This window comes from Salvia hispanica, chromosome 2 (assembly GCF_029641045.1).
Source record: "Salvia hispanica isolate PSC_SH4W2 chromosome 2, Shi_PSC_v1, whole genome shotgun sequence".
Classification (NCBI taxonomy): Eukaryota; Viridiplantae; Streptophyta; class Magnoliopsida; order Lamiales; family Lamiaceae; genus Salvia; species Salvia hispanica.
The window spans coordinates 4822593-4841655 of NC_142693.1; the positions used below are offsets into that span (position 1 = coordinate 4822593).

At 33.6% G+C, this 19063-nt stretch overlaps 2 protein-coding genes and 1 long non-coding RNA gene across 3 annotated transcripts; 2 read left to right on the top strand and 1 right to left on the bottom strand.

Moving 5' to 3' along the window:
* The first annotated feature begins 3790 nt into the window (after positions 1-3790).
* Positions 3791-5082, top strand: LOC125201693 (uncharacterized). The gene is made up of 2 exons (XR_007172959.2): positions 3791-3981; positions 4370-5082. It is a non-coding gene; the product is annotated as an uncharacterized LOC125201693 (long non-coding RNA).
* Positions 5083-5292: 210 nt separating this feature from the next.
* Positions 5293-9140, bottom strand: LOC148931465 (disease resistance protein RGA2-like). The gene has a single exon (XM_089063428.1). It carries the CDS (start codon positions 9138-9140, stop codon positions 5736-5738), a length of 3405 nt encoding a protein of 1134 aa, XP_088919554.1. The 3' UTR covers positions 5293-5735.
* Positions 9141-14097: 4957 nt separating this feature from the next.
* LOC148931466 (UPF0481 protein At3g47200-like) lies at positions 14098-15805 on the top strand. Its single transcript, XM_089064544.1, has 2 exons — positions 14098-15482; positions 15578-15805. Exons 1-2 carry the CDS (start codon positions 14133-14135, stop codon positions 15581-15583), a joined length of 1356 nt encoding a protein of 451 aa, XP_088920670.1. The 5' UTR covers positions 14098-14132; the 3' UTR covers positions 15584-15805.
* The last annotated feature ends 3258 nt before the right edge of the window (positions 15806-19063 follow it).

Here is a 19063-nt window from a genome sequence, read left to right on the forward strand (position 1 = left end):
GATGAGAATAAATAGCTAGTTTGATTTTTTTTTTATTTTGCAGTATTAGATCACAATCAAGACTAAGTCATTAGTATATCTCAGATGAAAAATTTTACTGTTTTTCTATTTATTTTTTGTGATATTGAACTAACTTACATTAAAAATTTATTTCAATAAATAATTATGTCATTAGGATTTCTTTAATAAGTCAAAAGGTTGGATGATAATAAATTATATTAAGCACATTAAAATACTATATCATTTAATAAAATCACTAATTGATAAATCTGGTTTGCATAGATTTCAATACTACACAAAAAGTTACATCATTTTATTTTAATCCACATCATTATTCTAAGTTTCCCCTCTTCTTGTTCAACCGAGCAAGTTCTAATCAGTGATACCACAAATATATAATATACATATATAAAAATAAAAATAAAAAACAATACAAGAGCTCACCCTTCTCTCCTTGGTCGGGTTGTCCATATTCCAGAATTGTTAAAAGCAAATGTAACTTATAACCAACATATCTCATATATCCCAATAAAATCATAACCCTGCTCTGATACCACTTAAACTGACACATCTCAACCCCTCTGTAATTGTATATTCTTAAAATAAATAAATTCCATAATTTTTAAAGCTATTATTCCACATGTCAAATAAAACATTCATATAAGATACATTCGAAAATCAACATCTATTTATATCAATGATATCTATGAGCCACAATCCAATATATATAAATTTCACCTTTAATTTCACATCCAAAAAAAATCAAACACATTCTCTAACCAACACATATAACCATAAACATTAAATATTATAAACAATTTCACATTCATATGTATATGCCTCTCTGTCTAGTTTATTATAACGTGACAAATCAAATCCAGTATCTGTCCGGGATATCTCTATGACCCGAAGGTCCCTCTGTAATTGGACTCATAGGTCCCTCTGTATTTGGACTCATAGGTCCTTCTATGACCCGAAGGTCTCTCTTGGACTCATAGGTCCCTCTATGACCCAAAGGTCCCTCTGTAATTGGACTCATAGGTTCCTCTGTATTTTCAGATCCAGAACAAGACTGTCACATATCCTCTTTAATTATATGATTCATGTACTTTCAACACCATATGTAAACTATATCAATTCTATTGACTATATATGCATCAAATATTCTATCAAATAATTCTAATACAAGTATATCCCTCGCACCTCATATATTCATATCATATTTCATCGTATAATCTAGATAGTCACTCTAATTTTACATATAGCAATCAAATAACATAACACATCTAAAGTAAAAGTATGATTTATACACACCAAGTTATGATATAATTCACTCGAGCCTCTTCTCATTTTATACCTAAGTTATGATATAATTCACTCGAGCCTCTTCTCATTTTATAACCTTGATGCTTTCTCTTCTGAGTCCTTTCTAAAAATTTCTTCCTATTACTAATCCTCTGACTTCTCTCTTTTTCTTCCAAAAAAAAAAAATGGAGCGACGTTAAATGTAATTCTTTTTGTATGTATAATGGACCGACTTCCTTTTTCTTTTACAATACAATTCCCAACAAAAGTGAATCGTGTCACTTTTGATTGAATCGTGTCACTTTTGAGGTATACTACATATGTATGTTTATACTAATATTTTAAGACAAATTATATATGTAATAATGCACTTTAACTAAAGTTTATTTATATAGTATTTTTAAACAATATTATTTAAAATATTTTATTATTGTACGGTATAATGTATAAAATAAACAGATAAACTAAAATTACAAAACAAACAATGAAAAATACATAAGTTACAGTAATTAAAATATGTAATTTGGGCTTGGGCTCAAAACATAGGATAAAAGTTGGACATTCGAATTTCTCCATTTTTTTCAAAAAAAAATTCTAACATGTGGCATGACATCAACCAAGGTCTTCGAATATTCCTAGTCTCAGTTACTTGACGTTGAAACGTAGAACTCCCACCGTCCAAGAATTTCAATTGGGCTTATATTGATACTGTAGAAATTGGGTTCAAGCTTTTCCCAGTCCCTTTTTATTAATGGACTCCTGATGTATATGAATGAGTGCGGTTCGTTCGGGAAATTCCTACCTCTTTATCTCTGAGATGTTTGGATTTTTCAAAACTCCATGGACATGCAGAAGAGAAATGCTATCCCCACTCGAACCAAGACAGAACTTTTACTTGTTCAAATACTCACAATTAAGGTGAAGCAGGATCAGGGATGACCAATCTCTTTATGATAAACAAATCCATTTTGCAAGTTCATTATTACAAGTAGTTCCAACAAAGGATCGGACTAATGGCATATGTAATACTTGAATTCTCGATGTAGATGCTACATAGTTGGTTCTCATCCTTCAGAGACTATGAGTGTAATAGGAGCATCCGTCGACAAAAGGATCACCCTAAACTAAATTGAAACAAAAATTTTGGATACAGAAATTAAGAAATTGTATTTAAAAGTAGTATAGAGGAATAAAGTAGGAATGTTAAAGAGAGAGTAAAATAGATAGTGATCAGATGTTTTATTTTTAATTAAAAAAAGAAAATGACTCAACTTAATTGGAACATTCCAAAAAGGAATATGACTCAACTTAATTGGGACGGAGGGAGTAGTATGTTTTAAATAACATGTCTTCCGAAATTGTATGGTTCAATAATCATGGTTTACTTTTATTTTTATGGGTTTTTAATACTACCTCCTTCCACTAAAATTTGTCCACTTTGATCCGGCACGGATTTTAAGAAATGTAATAGAAAGTGAGTTGAAAAAGTTAGTGGATTGTGGGTCTTACTTTTATATATTAGTTTTATAATAAAATGTGAGTAAGAATGAATTAGTGGAAGATGGGGCCCACTACTGTTTGGCAATTGAAACTAAAAAATATAACATATGACTGTCCCACATCGGTGTCAAGAGAAAACTAAAACTAGTATGTAAGTCTCATGGGCCCTCCTCCTATCACCAATTGGTTTTAGGATGGAACCCATGGATTTCTATCATGGTATCAAAGCGAGTCGCCGATTGTGGGTCAAATTCAACTGACCCAAAAAAATGACTGATCCAGCAGTATATCTGGACTTAAAAATTGGGCTGATTGTCCAATCGATTAGAAAAAGTCCAACCCCTCCAAGGTTCAGCTTAAGGGTTTGAGAGAGGGTATTGGCAATTGAAACTAAAAAATATAACATATGACTGTCCCACATCGGTGTCAAGAGAAAACTGAAACTAGTATATAAGTCTCATGGGCCCTTCTCCTATCACCAATTGATTTTAGGATGTAAACTATTGATTTCTATCAACTACCAAAATCCTCCTCCGATTTTAGGATGGAACCCATGGATTTCTATCAACTACCAAAAATGGTAAAAGTGAAATGGAACCCATGGATTTCTATCAACTATTTCTATCAACTACCAAAAATGGTAAAAGTGAAATGGAACCTATGGATTTCTATCAACTACCAAAAATGGTAAAAGTGAAATGGGACAAATTTTGGGGACCGATGGAAATGGAAAAGTTGGACAAATTTTAATGGACGAGGTAGTATAAAATTAACTTTAATCAATGGGCCAGTTTTCTACCATTTGCAATGCACTACGATATGATAGCTGGTGAATGTCTAAAAATAAAAATAAAAATAAAAATAAAAATAAAAATAAAAATAAAAATAAAAATAAAAATAGTTGTAATTTTCGTGTTACTAATATTTATTTAATAAAAAAGAATTGAGGCCCATATTCATGACGGTGAACAATGTAGCCCACAAACCCTAAAACCCTAGACTCTTCCCCAAGTATTAAGCCTCTATAAATTGATCGACCACTTCACTACTTCTTATACCTCCATCCCTCATAAATCACTTCTTCTTCTTCTTTCAGCTCTTCCGATCCTCCCAGTAATTTGAGTATTTATGGTGTGAAATTGTTGCAGTGATCGGCTTTCGATTTACGGCGGCAAGGTATCTCGTTTGCTCCAGTTTATCTGATTTTGAATAATTTTCCATTATTATTCAACATTTACCGTTAATTTTGTTTCAATTATGTTTTAAGAGATGTATTTTGCTCATCTCAATTGCTTATTGTGAGAATTATTAGATATATTTATAGATCGCCTGTTAATTTACTGAAATTGGTTGTTAGTTTTTTACTTTAATTTCAACCGTTTCCTTTTACCCGATTTAGTGAAATTGGTTGGTTTGATGAATTTATCTTTTCCAGTTTTACCTTTTATCGTACTCTGTTCTGGCTATTACGTCACAGTAAATCACCATTACTGTCCTTTTTATTCCATTTTTTTATTTTTGATTTAACTATTTTTAATTATTAACGAATATTTTTTTTTTGCAGGGATTGTACTACTGATAATGGGACACATTTGAAGGCTATATTTCGGTACTATAATGAAGGGGCTCTATGTAGAAAAGTTTGTTGAGGTTGAAAATCATTTTAAAAATAATGTGGCTTCAGAAATTGTGTGGCTTAATGAATCATGATTTTGCTATTTTTATGTGATTTGGGTTTAAAATATTTTCAATGAATGATTCATTAGGCTCACACAGTTTCCCAAGCAGCAATATATATCTCAAATTATTTTGCTTCAACTGACTTGTTATTTATTTAGAGCCCTTTTATTATAGTGTCGAATATAGCCATATTGCCTTCTTCCTTTTGAGTAAGTTTTTGGGTATTGATAAATTCCATCAAATATGGTATTCAAGGCCGCAGTTACAAGTAACAAAATTCCTACTCTATCTAATATTTTAATCTTTTTAATGCATTTCAGGTTTTTTTTCATTGTTTTTTCTGTATATTTTGATGTGATGATTTTTGTCATTTGTTTACCAAGTCTAGATTGCAGCAGAGGCGAAACTTCAACTATCGATGGCGTTTTTCCTGCATTTCAATATTTTTTGCGAACTTTGAATTAGTAGTTCGAATTGTGTATTTATTTATTTTAAGCCACGAATTAGTTTATTTCTGTCACGGATTTGTTGTAACAAAGTTGTGAAAATATACTCTTATACTAGTAATAACATATTCCATCATTAAACGAGTTTTTATTCTTGAATGGATTGAGTTTTATGTACTAGACTACTTAACATTATAAGTAGAATTTTAGATTTTGTCTAATAATATGATTACAAATGAGCGCTATTGCAAGCGCGGTAAAGTAAAATAGTGTTGGTGGAGCTGGCTAGACATCATTAGTAGTATTGTGTAATACTACTAATTGACTTGAAACATAACAAAATCCATATGTATATCCACAATCAAGATCATCTCAAACTAAAAGTAAATGTAAAACTAAAATGGAATCAACATCATCTCTAATTTATTATCAATTATATTTTATTCTCTCTCCTCTCAACTTACAAACTAAAGCTGCATAAAATCTTGAAATATTCCACTCTCTAATTTATTATCAATTATACTTTATTCTCTCTCCTCTCAACTTACAAACTAAAGCTGCATAAAATCTTGAAATATTCCACTTAGAGTCAGACAGATGGAGTATTAACTATGCATTTGTTGTAGTGCGTGTTCCTTTCAAACTAACCTTACTCTTCTTCACCCTAGACAATGTTATAGGAATGCAAAAGATTCAATCCTTGCAGACATATACATACCTGTTAAGACATACTAATAAGTTGATACTTTGATGATAGTAATAGTAGATATGGTCAAAAGAAAAACATCCCACCATACGAAAATACTAGCCAAATTGGTGACCATTAATGAAGATGAGCGTGCGACTCGAGAACTTGTGCCTCTCAGCATTGATTCGTAATTTGGGACAGTCGCGGATGTGCAACTCCTGTAATTTGATGAGGCTCTGCATTGGGGGAAGCCCCCTCAGTTTTGTACAATTAGTGAGGCTCAATCTTGTTAGAGATGAGAGCTTTCCAAAGCATTCAGGCAATGCTTGTACTCCAACATTTGCCAACTCCAAACTATAAAGAGCAGTGCTAAGTTGAAGTGAGTCAGGCAAACATTCCCATATTTCTAGCCCTGTCAAAGCTAGCTCACCAAGTGAAGAGTGGCAGTTTTTCAATATGCCATCTACTCTTGCTCTGATGGCCTCACTATTCTCTTTTGACCACTGCCTGCTAACATCAATCTCCAATTTTTTCAAGCTTTGAAAAGGCCAAATCTTGACACTAGAAGTGATTTCCGGAACAGCAACAATGGTCAGTTCTACTAGCAGAGGTGATTTTGCCAAGCAATCAAGAAACCTGGGTAAATTCTGAAGGCTCTTTAGTTCCACCATAGACACTTTCTCGAGCAAATGTGCCGATGGCTCCACCATTGTTGCCAGCTCCTGGCAATCCCGAATCTCCAAACTACGAAGGGAAGTTAAGCTCCCCCCGCCACTTGGATTTGCTATGAACTCCAGATTGCGACACCCTCTGATAGTCATATGCTCCAGATAATTGAGAGCGTGCAAACCATCCGGTAATGCTTTCAACTTGGGGCAATGCCTTATATCCAACTCCAATAAACTCTGAGTGCCCCGGAATAAGCAGTTCGGGAGGCATTCCAATTTGTAGCAGTGGTACATCTTCAAGGATTTAAGGCCAGGAAATACCTTCACTTCATTGTCAGATTCTATTGTCCACTCGCTCAGCTCGGCCATATTTAACAGTATGATACTTTCCAGTGCTGGAAAGAATATTCCGTCGTTGTTGCCAGTCATGTGGAAAGAAGACTGCATCGACCTCACATTACTCAATCTTTTCAAAGTAAGAGATTTGAGATTTGGCAAGTGCCCCAGTGTTGGGATTTCTTCACATTTTTGGCAGCTGCTGAGTTTGATCTCAATTAAATTGTCAAGCCCACTTTCAACTATCCATGATGGAAATATTTTTCCTTTAAACCCTGCAATCTTCAACCTCTTTAGATTGTAGTTAGGCTGGAGGCCTTCCAACACAGCCTTATTATTTTTTTCATCCAAAACAGTTTCATTATTCCTTTCACCTTCTCTGCTTGCCTCCCATCTTAACACCAATTCAGACAAGTTTAGCTTCTCAAATATATTTGCTTTTAGAGCCTCTTTCCTATCATACACCTTCTCCAGATTACTGATCTCTAGTTTTCCTTTGAGATTTTTCAAACTTCCGAGTTCTTCAATTTGATATCCCTTGTCTTTGCCCACTCTAAAGACTGGTAGTGTTTGGAGACAAGTTAACCTCCCAATCTCTGCAGGCAACTCTGTGTTCCGCTTGATATAAAGATGCCTTAAGTTAAACAAGTTCTTCAATGTACTTGGCAGTTTCGGTTTCTCCAAATGCGACTTACATGCTCTTAGTGTTTGCAAGTGATGGAGTTCACCAATCCACTCCGGCAAGTTTCCAATTTTGGTATTTGAAATATCAAGGTTTCTCAAATGTATCAACTTCCTAACTGCACTCGGCAACTCCTCAAAGTTGTCACCAGAAAGAATTAGATTATGCAAACATTTGAAGTCCGAGAACATGGTATCAAAAGTTTTACCCTGAACGAATAACGTGCGCAAATATTTTGCCACTTCTTTTGAAATAGGATCTGATCCATCTGATCCTTCGTCGTAAATCATGTATCTCACTCGGCTCATGCCATATATGTTACGAGAAGATAAAATTGAATTCGCGAGGTCATGCGTGTAATCATGCATCACACAACTTGTCACATTTCCATCATCATCCCTTTCTGCAACTTGAAGTAAAGAATTCTGTAAGAGAATATTGATAAATTTTTCTCCTGTATGTTCCATGCAATTGTTGGTGTCATTGCTTCCACCAACTTCAAGAAATCCTTCTGCCATCCAATACTCAATCAGTTTAAGACTTTCAATTTTGCGACCTTTAGGAAAAATCGAACAATACGCAAAGCACTTCTTAAGTGATGATGGATACAAATTATCAAAGCTCGACCTCAATATGTCTCTGATATGATTCTGTTCATCGTTCGGAAGCCATTTCTCTTCAATTGAGAGCCATACTTCTTTAGATTCAGTGCGCAGTACTCCACCAACGACGTTGGCAGCTAACGGCAAACCTTGACATCTTGCTGCGATCTTCCTACCAATAGCCTCAAACGCCAACGGAAAATCTTTATTTCTGAAGCATTTTGCTTTGATAATTGACCAACAATCTTCATCGGAAACCCCTGTCAGCGGAAGCGTATGAATTGCATTCACAGTTACAGCTACAGACGTAATTCTTGTTGTGACAACAATTGCATTACCCTTAGTACAAGTAACCCCCAACAAATGATTCATAAAATCATCCCAAATGACAGGATCTTCATTCCAGACATCATCAAGAATGAAAAGATAAGTTTTCTCTTTCAAAGCTTCTTCAAGCCTTTCCAGGATATCTTCCATACTCTCTACTTGAACTTGATCAGAAGAAGTCAGCTCTTTGAGAATTTTCTTGAAAAGACTCTTTGGATCAAAAAAATGAGAAACATGCACCCAAATATGTGATTGAAAGTGGGTCCTTTTCTTCAGAAAATCAAAGACTTTTCTAGTCAAGGCTGTCTTCCCCACTCCTCCCATTCCCACAATCGCAACGATGGAAATTCGTGCATCGGTTGTGACAACAGTGGTGAGTATCTCAATTATATCCCGCACCACCTCATCTCTTCCAATAAAAATCGGATCAAGACTGAATGAATCAGCTTCGTAAGTAGCATTAACCAACGCAGGCACATCGGGATGGGGCCTCTCTCTAAGGCCAAGCCTCCGTGCCTCTTTTTTAATGGACTCCAAATCCTTATTGAACTTGTTGATTCTAGTAGCGATATCGAGGGAACGTACGATATTGTTGAAGAATGAGAAGCCGGCGCTTTGTTTCGTTTGTTTGAGGGACTTGACTTGTTTGGACAGAGAAGTATAGCTGAGTTCATCCAAAAGGTTGTTAGCATCGAACGCCATATCTTCGAGCTTTTTCAACCAGATATTCACATCCCTACCTTCCGTCCTCTCTGCATCGTTCAAATATTTCTGGATCATCTCAAGACTCTCACCTATCTTTGCTGCTTTGCCGGGACGTCCGACACGTGAGATCTCATTCTTCGAATGCTCGATGAGGTTTTGAACAAGACCTTGAAGGAGTGCAGCAGAAGCACCCTGCTCCATTTTTTTGTACTGATAACATGATAGATATATAGCGCTTAATTAGGCAATAATCTTTTCCATTTGTGTTAGATATATTTAAATTTTTTTCGATTCTACTAACTATCTGTAATGAACAAAAGACATCCAAAAATAAAAATTAAACATAATGTAAAACGCAATATATTCAATCATTTTTAAACATACATACCTTAGCTCTTTCTGAATATCCTTTCTTCCTTTTCTCTTAAAGATGGAATACTCCCTATTTTAGTAGATAGACAAAGCAATTTGTTTTTCTTCCTGAATATGTAAATTGTACTCCCTCAGTCACTATGAACGCCCCCGATCAGTGCAATGGGATGTGTCTATTTATCTATCTCTTGATTCGAAATGGGAGCACACTTGGAGAGCGCAGTACAACGGAGAGTTGTATGCTGCGTTCGGGAAGGATGAATCGCTCCCGAAAAGGAATCTATTGATTCTCTCCCAATTGGTTGGACCGTAGGTGCGATAATTTACTTCACGGCGTCCGACTAAATTGAAAGAGTAATTAACATATTTGACTTTGGTTGGTTGAAACTAATGCAATGCCATGAATGATTCCCACCTACCACTGCCATATATTAAAAATATATCGTTGTGTGTGCACAGCAGGGGATCCATCTCCAAATTAATGTTATGAGTTCTTATTGTGAATGGTTTGTGAAGTGATGGAGACGAATCAAGGAGAAGGATCACACACATCTAATTAATTTATAATAAAGGAAATAAATATTTTACTATTATAATTTAAATAAAAATTAACGGGATGAGTGTAACAGGCTGTGCTAGTAGCCACAGCAGAGATCCAAATCTGACTAATCAAAGAGTAGACATGTGCCTAAAGATGGAACAACAGAGTCACAGACATTGCAAGGATGTGGTCCACATACGTACCACTCATCGAGCATATGATTGATATCTTTGTTTACGGGGTCAACGATTCTAAAAATAAGAAATTTTTAAATGACAGATATTTTAATAATCTCTATTCCATTAAATATGCAACATTTGCTTTTCGACACAGATTTTATGTAGTGTTGTTTTGTGAGTTAATGAAGATAGGAAAGAGAGAAGAAAAAATAGAGAGATTATTATTTTCTATTTTAGAAACAATTTCATTTTTAATGGGACAAACTAAAAATGAAAATGTCCACTTCTATTTTTGAGATCGAGGGAGTATAAAGTTAATATAGTAAATAGAGAATAAAAGGAAAATGTATCAGTAGAAAATGGATCACACATAACTCATTATTGGGAAAGAATTTTTTCAAAAATAAAATTTTTATTTATATAGACAAACTAAAAGGGAATGAATTTCTATTATTAGAGAACGGAGAGAAATCTCTTATTCATCTCATAATTATACTATCCATTATCCATGGGTCTGACTAGTCAAGCCACTTTTTTACTCCATCATGAGACTAACTATTCATAATCCCACAATCACTTTTTAACTAGAGTGAATTATGCAAATGGTTCTTGAACTATGCGTTTTGCATGCATATGGTACTTAAATTTTAAAAATATTGTGGGTAGTCCCTGAACTAAGGTGTAATGGTATTTTTTCACTATTCAATATTCATCATAATTTTACACCCAAAATGCCCTAAAAAGGCATTTTCGGATTTTCATATCTATGTATTGGTTCTCTAGTACTGAATATGATATTTTCTTATAGTTTGAATACCTAAAATGATATTATTCACTTCCTTTTTCAATCACTTTATGTAGTACTCCCTCCTTCCCACTTTAAGAGTAACGGTTGAGTTCGGCACGGATTTTAAGAAATATAAAGGAAAGTTGGTGAAAAAGGATAGTGGAATATGGGTCCTACTTTCATATATTAGTTTTATAATAAATATGAATGGAATGTGGGGCCTGTAACCAATTATAGAATATTCTAACCGGGACTCTAAAAGTGGGACACCCCAAAGTAGTAAACCGGGACTCCTAAAGTGGGACGGAGGGAATATCATTTTTCTCTCTCCTTCTCTAAAACTTTTAGAAAGTAAAAAATTAAAATAAAAAATAGTATGAAATTTTTAACTATATTATTTTTAAAAAATTAAAATTATAAATTTAATTGTTAAAATAATTTGTAACAAAATTTAATTTTGATTGTGATTTGATTATTTTTTAATAATAAAAATTAAAATTTTTTGATTTACACTAAATTTTAATTTTAAATTAATCTTAATTTTTTAATATTTAATATTAAAAAATTAATAGTCAAAACTAAATTTAGCTGCAAGTTCTTTTGATGATTAAATTTATAATTTTAAATTTTATTCCGTATTTAAGAATTTTATAATAGTATTTTTTTATTTTAATGTTTTACTTTCTAAAAATTTTAGAGAACGAGAAAGAAAGAAAATACGACATAAAGTGATTAAAAAAGTGAAGTAAATAATACTATCATTAAAGGTACTCAAACTATAAGAAAATATCATATCCAGTACTAGAGAGAGAAAAAAATATATCAAATCCAGTCCCTAGATATGAAAGTCCAAAAATGCCCTTCAAGCCTTGGAGCATTTTGGGTACTATAAAATTGTGATGAATAGTGAAAAAGTACTATAAATGTAATTACACTTTAATTCAGAGACTAGCCATGATATTTATAAAATTTAAATCATTTGTATGCAAAACGCATAGTTCAAATATCATTTATATAATTCACGCTTTTAAAAATACTAATCTAGTAATTTTTTTAATTCTAGTACACTACAAATATCCCTTCCATACAGGGAATGAAAACGACGTCATTTCGCTTGAAAATGCATCCTTCTACCTTATATTTGCGTAACTACCGACGACAATTTAAACTTAGTAGTACTATCTTTTTTGTATAACTGTAATATAGTACAAATATAATCTTAGTTCCTTTTTTTGTTTACTTTCCTCAGCTCTTTTTCTTCGTCCCGTCCCTTATCATTTAATCAGTTTTATGCAAAACTAAATTTATTCCACTCTAATTTGATCCAAAACACTAATAAATTCACTTATACAAATTTGGTAATTACTTATACCTAATTATATTAAATCACAATCTAATGAGCAAACTATTTTATAATATCATTTACAAGATTTATAATACACTACAGTGAGGTTCGGTTTCTAAGATAAAATAATATTAATATATAATTCAACTAATTATCTCATTATTATTCAACTAGGATTGAGCTGTGGAGTTGAATCTCATTCAACCAAACACACTATATATTTATTTCCGGGATATCTCAAGGTTAAATATGTAAATGTGTTTGGTTCATGAGATTTCTCACAACTCAATCCTAGATGGATAATCATGAGATAATTAATCATATCTAACCTCCTATAACTAAAATAATTTTACAACTCAATCATATATTATATCTTGATACTATTTCATCTAGGAAACTGAACAGTATCTATATATGTCGTTCTTGAAAAATTAGCCTGAGATTTCGTAAAGATTATGTAGTGTAAATAGTTTTGACTTTAGTTTGCTGCATTAAATTGATTACTAAGCGAGGGTGGAATAAATTTATTTTTTGCATTAATACCAATAAAATGACAAGCAATAAAAGAAGAAAATGTGTTTAATGAGGAAAAAGGAAACAAAAGAAAATAAGTAAATAAGAAAAATTAGAAAAGAAAAAGGTGGAAAGTGACGTCGTTCCCTACACTGCTTAGTGTGCTGTATCCAGGGGATCCAAACCCATTTTTTTTTCTTTGCAGTAACATAACTAGTTCATGGAAAAAGTCAAATTCTTTGTGCTTATTTGTTGCTGTTTAGCCAAAGATTGGAACACGCCCCCTCAGTAGCTAATTGCTTGGATCCTGCTTCTAATATACTACGATATGAGGTAAGTCCTAATAAAAGTGGTTAATGATTGAGTTATTCTCAAAATGAACACTCTTGAAGAACTTAGGCTAGAAAGAAATAGGGAAGAAAAAAAAAAGTAGAAATTCATGGCAAAAATTATTGATATGCCTCCTAATACTTTTAGTTAAGTACGTTTTCAATTTTTATTCTTGATTTTCCATTTCTAAGCAAGTTGAGGGGGTGGGAACTGTACTTGCTAAGTCTTGCTTACTTTTTCATGTCATGAAGCTTCCTGCATTTGATTTTCTTTCAAAATTGTCAAACTTTAACCTTATAAAGTGTTAATTTGCTATTGCTGATTGCATAAGTTGAATAAGTAGTAGTACTATATTGTGTGCAGCAGCTATGGAGAATCGCCGAGAAACGCCCTCCAATGGCCGCCGACCCCACAGTCTCTACACATCTGCCCCCATCCTCAACATGAAGCTCTCTGCTGGGCTTGCTTCTTGCACCGAAAAGGGTTTAGTTTCCTTAATTTTCTTCAAAACTAGGCATTCTTCTTTTATTCTTGATTAGTTGACACTCTAATCCATTTTTACCATATTTTAATATAAGTTCCAATATTAATTCAAGTCTTCATAATAATTGAAGTTGAACGAAAAATGTAGTATGGATAGACTATTAATTTGTTTTTTACTTTGTAGTACAAATCAATAATATAATTAGTATACTACTCCATAAATAGTCGTTGACATAACATGGTTCAATATGTACTTGTTACTGATTTTCATTGTATTAAAAATAATTATTTAAATATTTATGTTGTCTAGTCCAATTCGACTCCACAATTATCAACTCCTAGATCCGCCATTGATCGTATGTGGCAAACAATGTTGCTACTTTTGACGTTTATTACCTTGTCCATGTATTCATATATGTATATGCAATAATGTTAAAGAATGCTTGCTTGTGTGTTATATTTTGAAGACGAACATTTTTATCATGGAATGTAGAATGAGGACATTGTTATAGAGATGCCAACATCGTTTTATCCAAAAGAGAGTAGCTGATATGTTTTCGAATAACTAAAATGCGTCTATAAATGTCCAATTCATGCCTTTAAATGTAGTCTCTATATTTCTGACAGGTCCCATAACCAGGAGATGAGATCTGAAGATGAAAATTCACAAACTAAACTGATTGAGATCTTGATATCTTCCTTCGATCAAAAGTTAGATAAGTTGTCGGCCGATCCTTCATATTCGTATGCAGCATGTATATACAAAGTTTCTGACAAGCTCCGCAAGGCAAATGAAGGATCCTACACTCCTCGATTGGTGTCAATTGGTCCACTTCATCGTGACCGAGTCCAACTTCAAGGCATGGAAGCTTACAAACTGAAATTCATGAATAATTTCTTGAGCAGATTTGGAATAGACCTACATGCCTTGGTCAAGTTTGCAACAAGGGAAGAAAGCTTTGTCCGTGGTTGTTACGAGGGTAAAATCCACCTGTCTCCTAAGCAACTTATTGAAGTGATTCTGTTGGATGGAATATTCATCGTTGAACTCTTCCTAGAAAACTATTTTGTTCAGTTGAGGGACCGGAACGAGATCATATTTCAACATCCTTATATGCACAATGATTTGTTGCATGATATGATGTTGCTAGAGAACCAGCTACCTATAAGTATAATGGAGAATCTATTGAGTTTTGTGGATCTTTCATTCATACACAAAGACAAGGTGCTCACCATCTATCATCTTGCTCACAAGTTTTTCAAGTACGTTGGTAACACATACAAGGTACCATTGACAACTAAATGTTGTAAGGCTAGACATTTTGTTGAGTTTCTTCTGATTCTTCACGATGCTCCGCCAATAAAACCCGGGTCAGTTAGTGGTCAGGAAAGTTTGCGAAAAAAGCTCTCTCCAAATAGTAAGCTTGAATATACTCGTCGTGCATCAGAGCTACAAGAAGCTGGAGTCAAGTTTTCTAGTGGAGAGGGAGATTGCTTGTTTGAGGTTCTGTTTGCCAAAGACAGAGGTGAGTTGAAGATCCCCAAATTGACAGTAAACGCATCGACTGAGACATTCTTCCGGAATCTTATAGCCTTTGAGCAGTTGGGACATGTTGGGTACTATTCCAAAAATATTACAAGTTATGTCATACTCATGGATAGCTTGATAGACACTCCAGATGATGTTGATATACTTGTTGGTAAGGACATCATTGAAAATAAATTAGGTAATAGCCAACACATAGCAAACCTGTTTAACAATCTGTACAAGGAAGCTGTGACTGAAGCAACGGATTTCTATTTTGCTGAGCTTTGTGGGGAGTTGAATAAATACCGCAAGGATCGTCTTCATCAGTGGAGAGCCAAATGTTTCACATGGAGACGGATGCTGAAACGCAATTATTTCAGCAATCCTTGGTCCTTCTTATCTGTTCTCGCTGCAGCCGTGTTGCTCATTCTTACAATAATACAAACTGTCTGCTCAATTCTCCAGGCATGGTTTTACTTCTCATCACATTTTTCTTCCTTTTGTGTTTTAAGTTGAAGATATATTTTTGAGCTCTAATTTTGTCTTTTATTATTGTTTAGGTCTGATGAGGATGATGAAAGAAGTCCTAATATTTGTAGAGGAGGAGAAATGGTGTGAGATGCATTGTATTGAGCATATCTTGGTAAGACCTTGTTACCAATAATGCAAACCATAAACATACTTCACCTTGCATTTTACATATCATTCTAACTTCTATTTTTATTGTATATGTGATGTTGGAAAATACATTTTGATGATTGTATTATAAATCAATGTCTCTAAATCTATTGATATCGTGTCTTCTCCGTAAGCTCGTCGTAGTTGCCCTTCTTGTGTTTTACAAATCAGAACAAAACTTGCTATTTTTATGTGATTTGGGTTTGTACTATTGTGGGACACAATTGAAGGCTATATTTCGGCATTATAATGAAGGGGCTCTATATAGAAAAGTTTGTTGAGGTTGAAAATCATTTTAAAAATAATGTGGCTTCAGAAATTGTGTGGCTTAATGAATCATGATTTTGCTATTTTTATGTGATTTGGGTTTAAAATATTTTTGAATGAATGATTCATTAGGCTCACACAGGTTCCCAAGCAGCAATATATATCTCAAATTATTTTGCTTCAACAAACTTGTTATTTATTTAGAGCCCTTTTATTATAGTGTTGAATATAGCCATATTGCCTTCTTCTTTTTGGGGATGTTTTTGAGGGTTGATAGATTTCATCAAATATACTGTCCAGGATAAGTAAATTTTTTTACTTATTACTGCATTTTCAGCTTTATTCTCAAATTTTCCATTTATTTTGATATGATGATTTCTTCCATTGTTTGCCTACTAATATCTATTCTAGAGTGCAGCAGAGCGCGTCTGGTTAACTTTAGCGATATATCGATATTTTCTGATTCAATATTTGTTCTATACTTTGAATTAGTAGTTCGAATTTTTTATTTTATTGGCGGATTTGTTGTACAAAGTTGTGAAAATATATGACATTCCATCATTCAAATAGTTTTTATTCTTGTATTGCTATCTTATATCGGTGAATACACTTGTTCAAATTGAATTGTACTTTATGTCTAACATAATTAATTTATACTACTTTGTGCTGTATTTGATTTCCCGTGGATATAGGCAAAGCCAAATAGTGTTATATGGGAAAATAGTGTTAATTATCTATATGTATGACAATATTCTGGTAACTATTATAGTCCAAAACCAACTCATTTAATTTCATTAATCTGGTGACTTATAGATTTATAATCTGCAAACTAGTAATTTTTAAAGTACTTATTTGATATATAGAAGATTGTTAAGCTTGTTTGCGATCATTATTTTGACAGAATGTATTTAATTATACAGATGATTTCAATCCGTAAAATATGTACTCCATATCTTACCTATTTCTATATCGATTTCAATTCCTCTATAATTATTATATAATCCTGTACTTTTTTTATTTTTATTATTTCTAATAAACTCTGAAGATATATATGTTTATCTCAAGTTCTCAACCTGCAATGTGTTGCTCCACACCAGTAAGTAAATCAAGGTAGTTTTCAATGGAGACGCATTTATTTTGAGTTTTCAAAATTGAAGAGTACTGCTTCAAATGTGCAATACATAACAATCTAAATAACTGAAAAACATTAACCATGCAACAATTACATAAAATATACTATTACTAACATATATATACATAAAACAGCTAAAATTTAAGATTTCAAACACATTCTTCCACTAAACTGAACAATCTAAACAGCTGAAAAACATTAAACATGCCACAATTGCATAAGATATGCAACTAGCACATACAATAGCTTAATTTAAAATTCAAAATCTCAACGTTGTCCCCATAGATGATCAACTAATGCATTTTGGAGTTCTAGATGAGCATTTTTATTTCTTATTGCTTCATATCGAGACAAGTACTCTTGAAACCGGGCATCTTCACTGGTTGCCATCTCAACTTCCGGTTGTGGCGCCTCTCTAGCAACTTCAATTGGAGAAGTAAAATCGCGTTCATCCTCAACTATCATGTTATGCAAAATTATGCATGTAATCATTATGTCACGCAATGCATCTTTATCCCAATGACGCACAGGTCCTGCCACGATTGTAAAACGTGCTTGAAGAGCACCAATTGCACGTTCTAAATCTTTTTTGCATGCTTCTTGCCTCATGGCAAAATATTCTGTCTTTGGAGAATGAGGCTCTTCAATTGTTTGCACAACCGTAGACCATTTTGGATATATACTGTCAGCTAAATAATAACCCATATTGTATTCTTTTCCTTTAATAACATAGTGAGCAAGAGGAGCAATATCTTGAGTGAGATTATAGAAAAGATTAGATGAAGCTGACACGACATCGATGCTGGTGTCAGGGAATCCAAAATAAGCATGCCATATCCAAAGATCATAATCCGCTATAGCTTCAAGAATAATCGTAGGATTTCCACTACGACCTGAATGTGAACTACTCCACCCTATAGGACAATTTTGCCATTTCCAATGCATACAACCTAAACTGCCTAACATTCCTGGAAATCCATGTTGTTCGCCAATATATAGAAGTCTAGCAATATCACTACTTGTTGGCGCCCTCAAATACTGAGTTGAAAAAATCTCTATTATCGCACGACAAAAACGTTTTAGGCTTTTAATCGCACTGCTCTCACTTAATTTAACGTACTCATCGGTAGCATCGGGTAGCACACCACATGTCAATATATGAATAGCTGATGTTACCTTTTGAAGGGGTGATAGTCCGAGCCTCCCCGTTGCATCTTGTCGTTGTATGAAATAGTCGTCATGTTCCTTAACTGTATCCACAATGCGAACGAACAATGAACGAGACATCCGGAATTTTCTTCGAAACATGGCCTCATTGTACAATGGATTATCTGCAAAGTAATCATTGTACAACCTAACGTGAGCTCCCTCTCGATCACGGTTGATGACAATATGCCCTGGAACCGAACCACGACGTGTCACTTGGCGGCTTTGTTGGTCACGAAGGTGTTGAATCAACAAGTTGTTGCTGTGGATTCTACTAAGCATCATTTCTTGTGTTTGGATGTAAAGGTTCATCATTAGCAAATTTCCCTCATCTTCATCCGAAGATGATGAAGAATTGTACATAGAATTTGGATCCATTTCAAAGGATAGATAGAGTTTTTGAAAGAAAAGTACGTAGCAACAAATAGAATGAATTTGATGATATAATTAAATGAGTAAAACCTATCTTCAATTTATAATAGTTTGACAATAGTCTTTTAATCTCAGCCATGCATCACAAAAGTGCAAATCAATCTTACCCATCCTTACAAAAGTAGGAAGCACAAAAGCATAATCCGTGTGATTTTAATCTCAACCGTTCATCACAAAAGCATAAATCAATCCTAGTCATCAATTAAAAAAATAGAAAACACAATCCCTATTCGTTTTCATGATTTTATCCCAATTTATCACGAATGCACAAATTAAGCTCATCGTTATACAATTTATAAACATATCAGCCCATTAATTAAGTGAAATCAAA

Excerpts from the sequence above, each read along its gene's own strand:
- LOC148931466 (XM_089064544.1), top strand. The coding sequence starts at position 14,133 with ATGAGATCTGAAGATGAAAATTCACAAACTAAACTGATTGAGATCTTG.
- LOC148931465 (XM_089063428.1), bottom strand. The coding sequence starts at position 9,140 with ATGGAGCAGGGTGCTTCTGCTGCACTCCTTCAAGGTCTTGTTCAAAAC.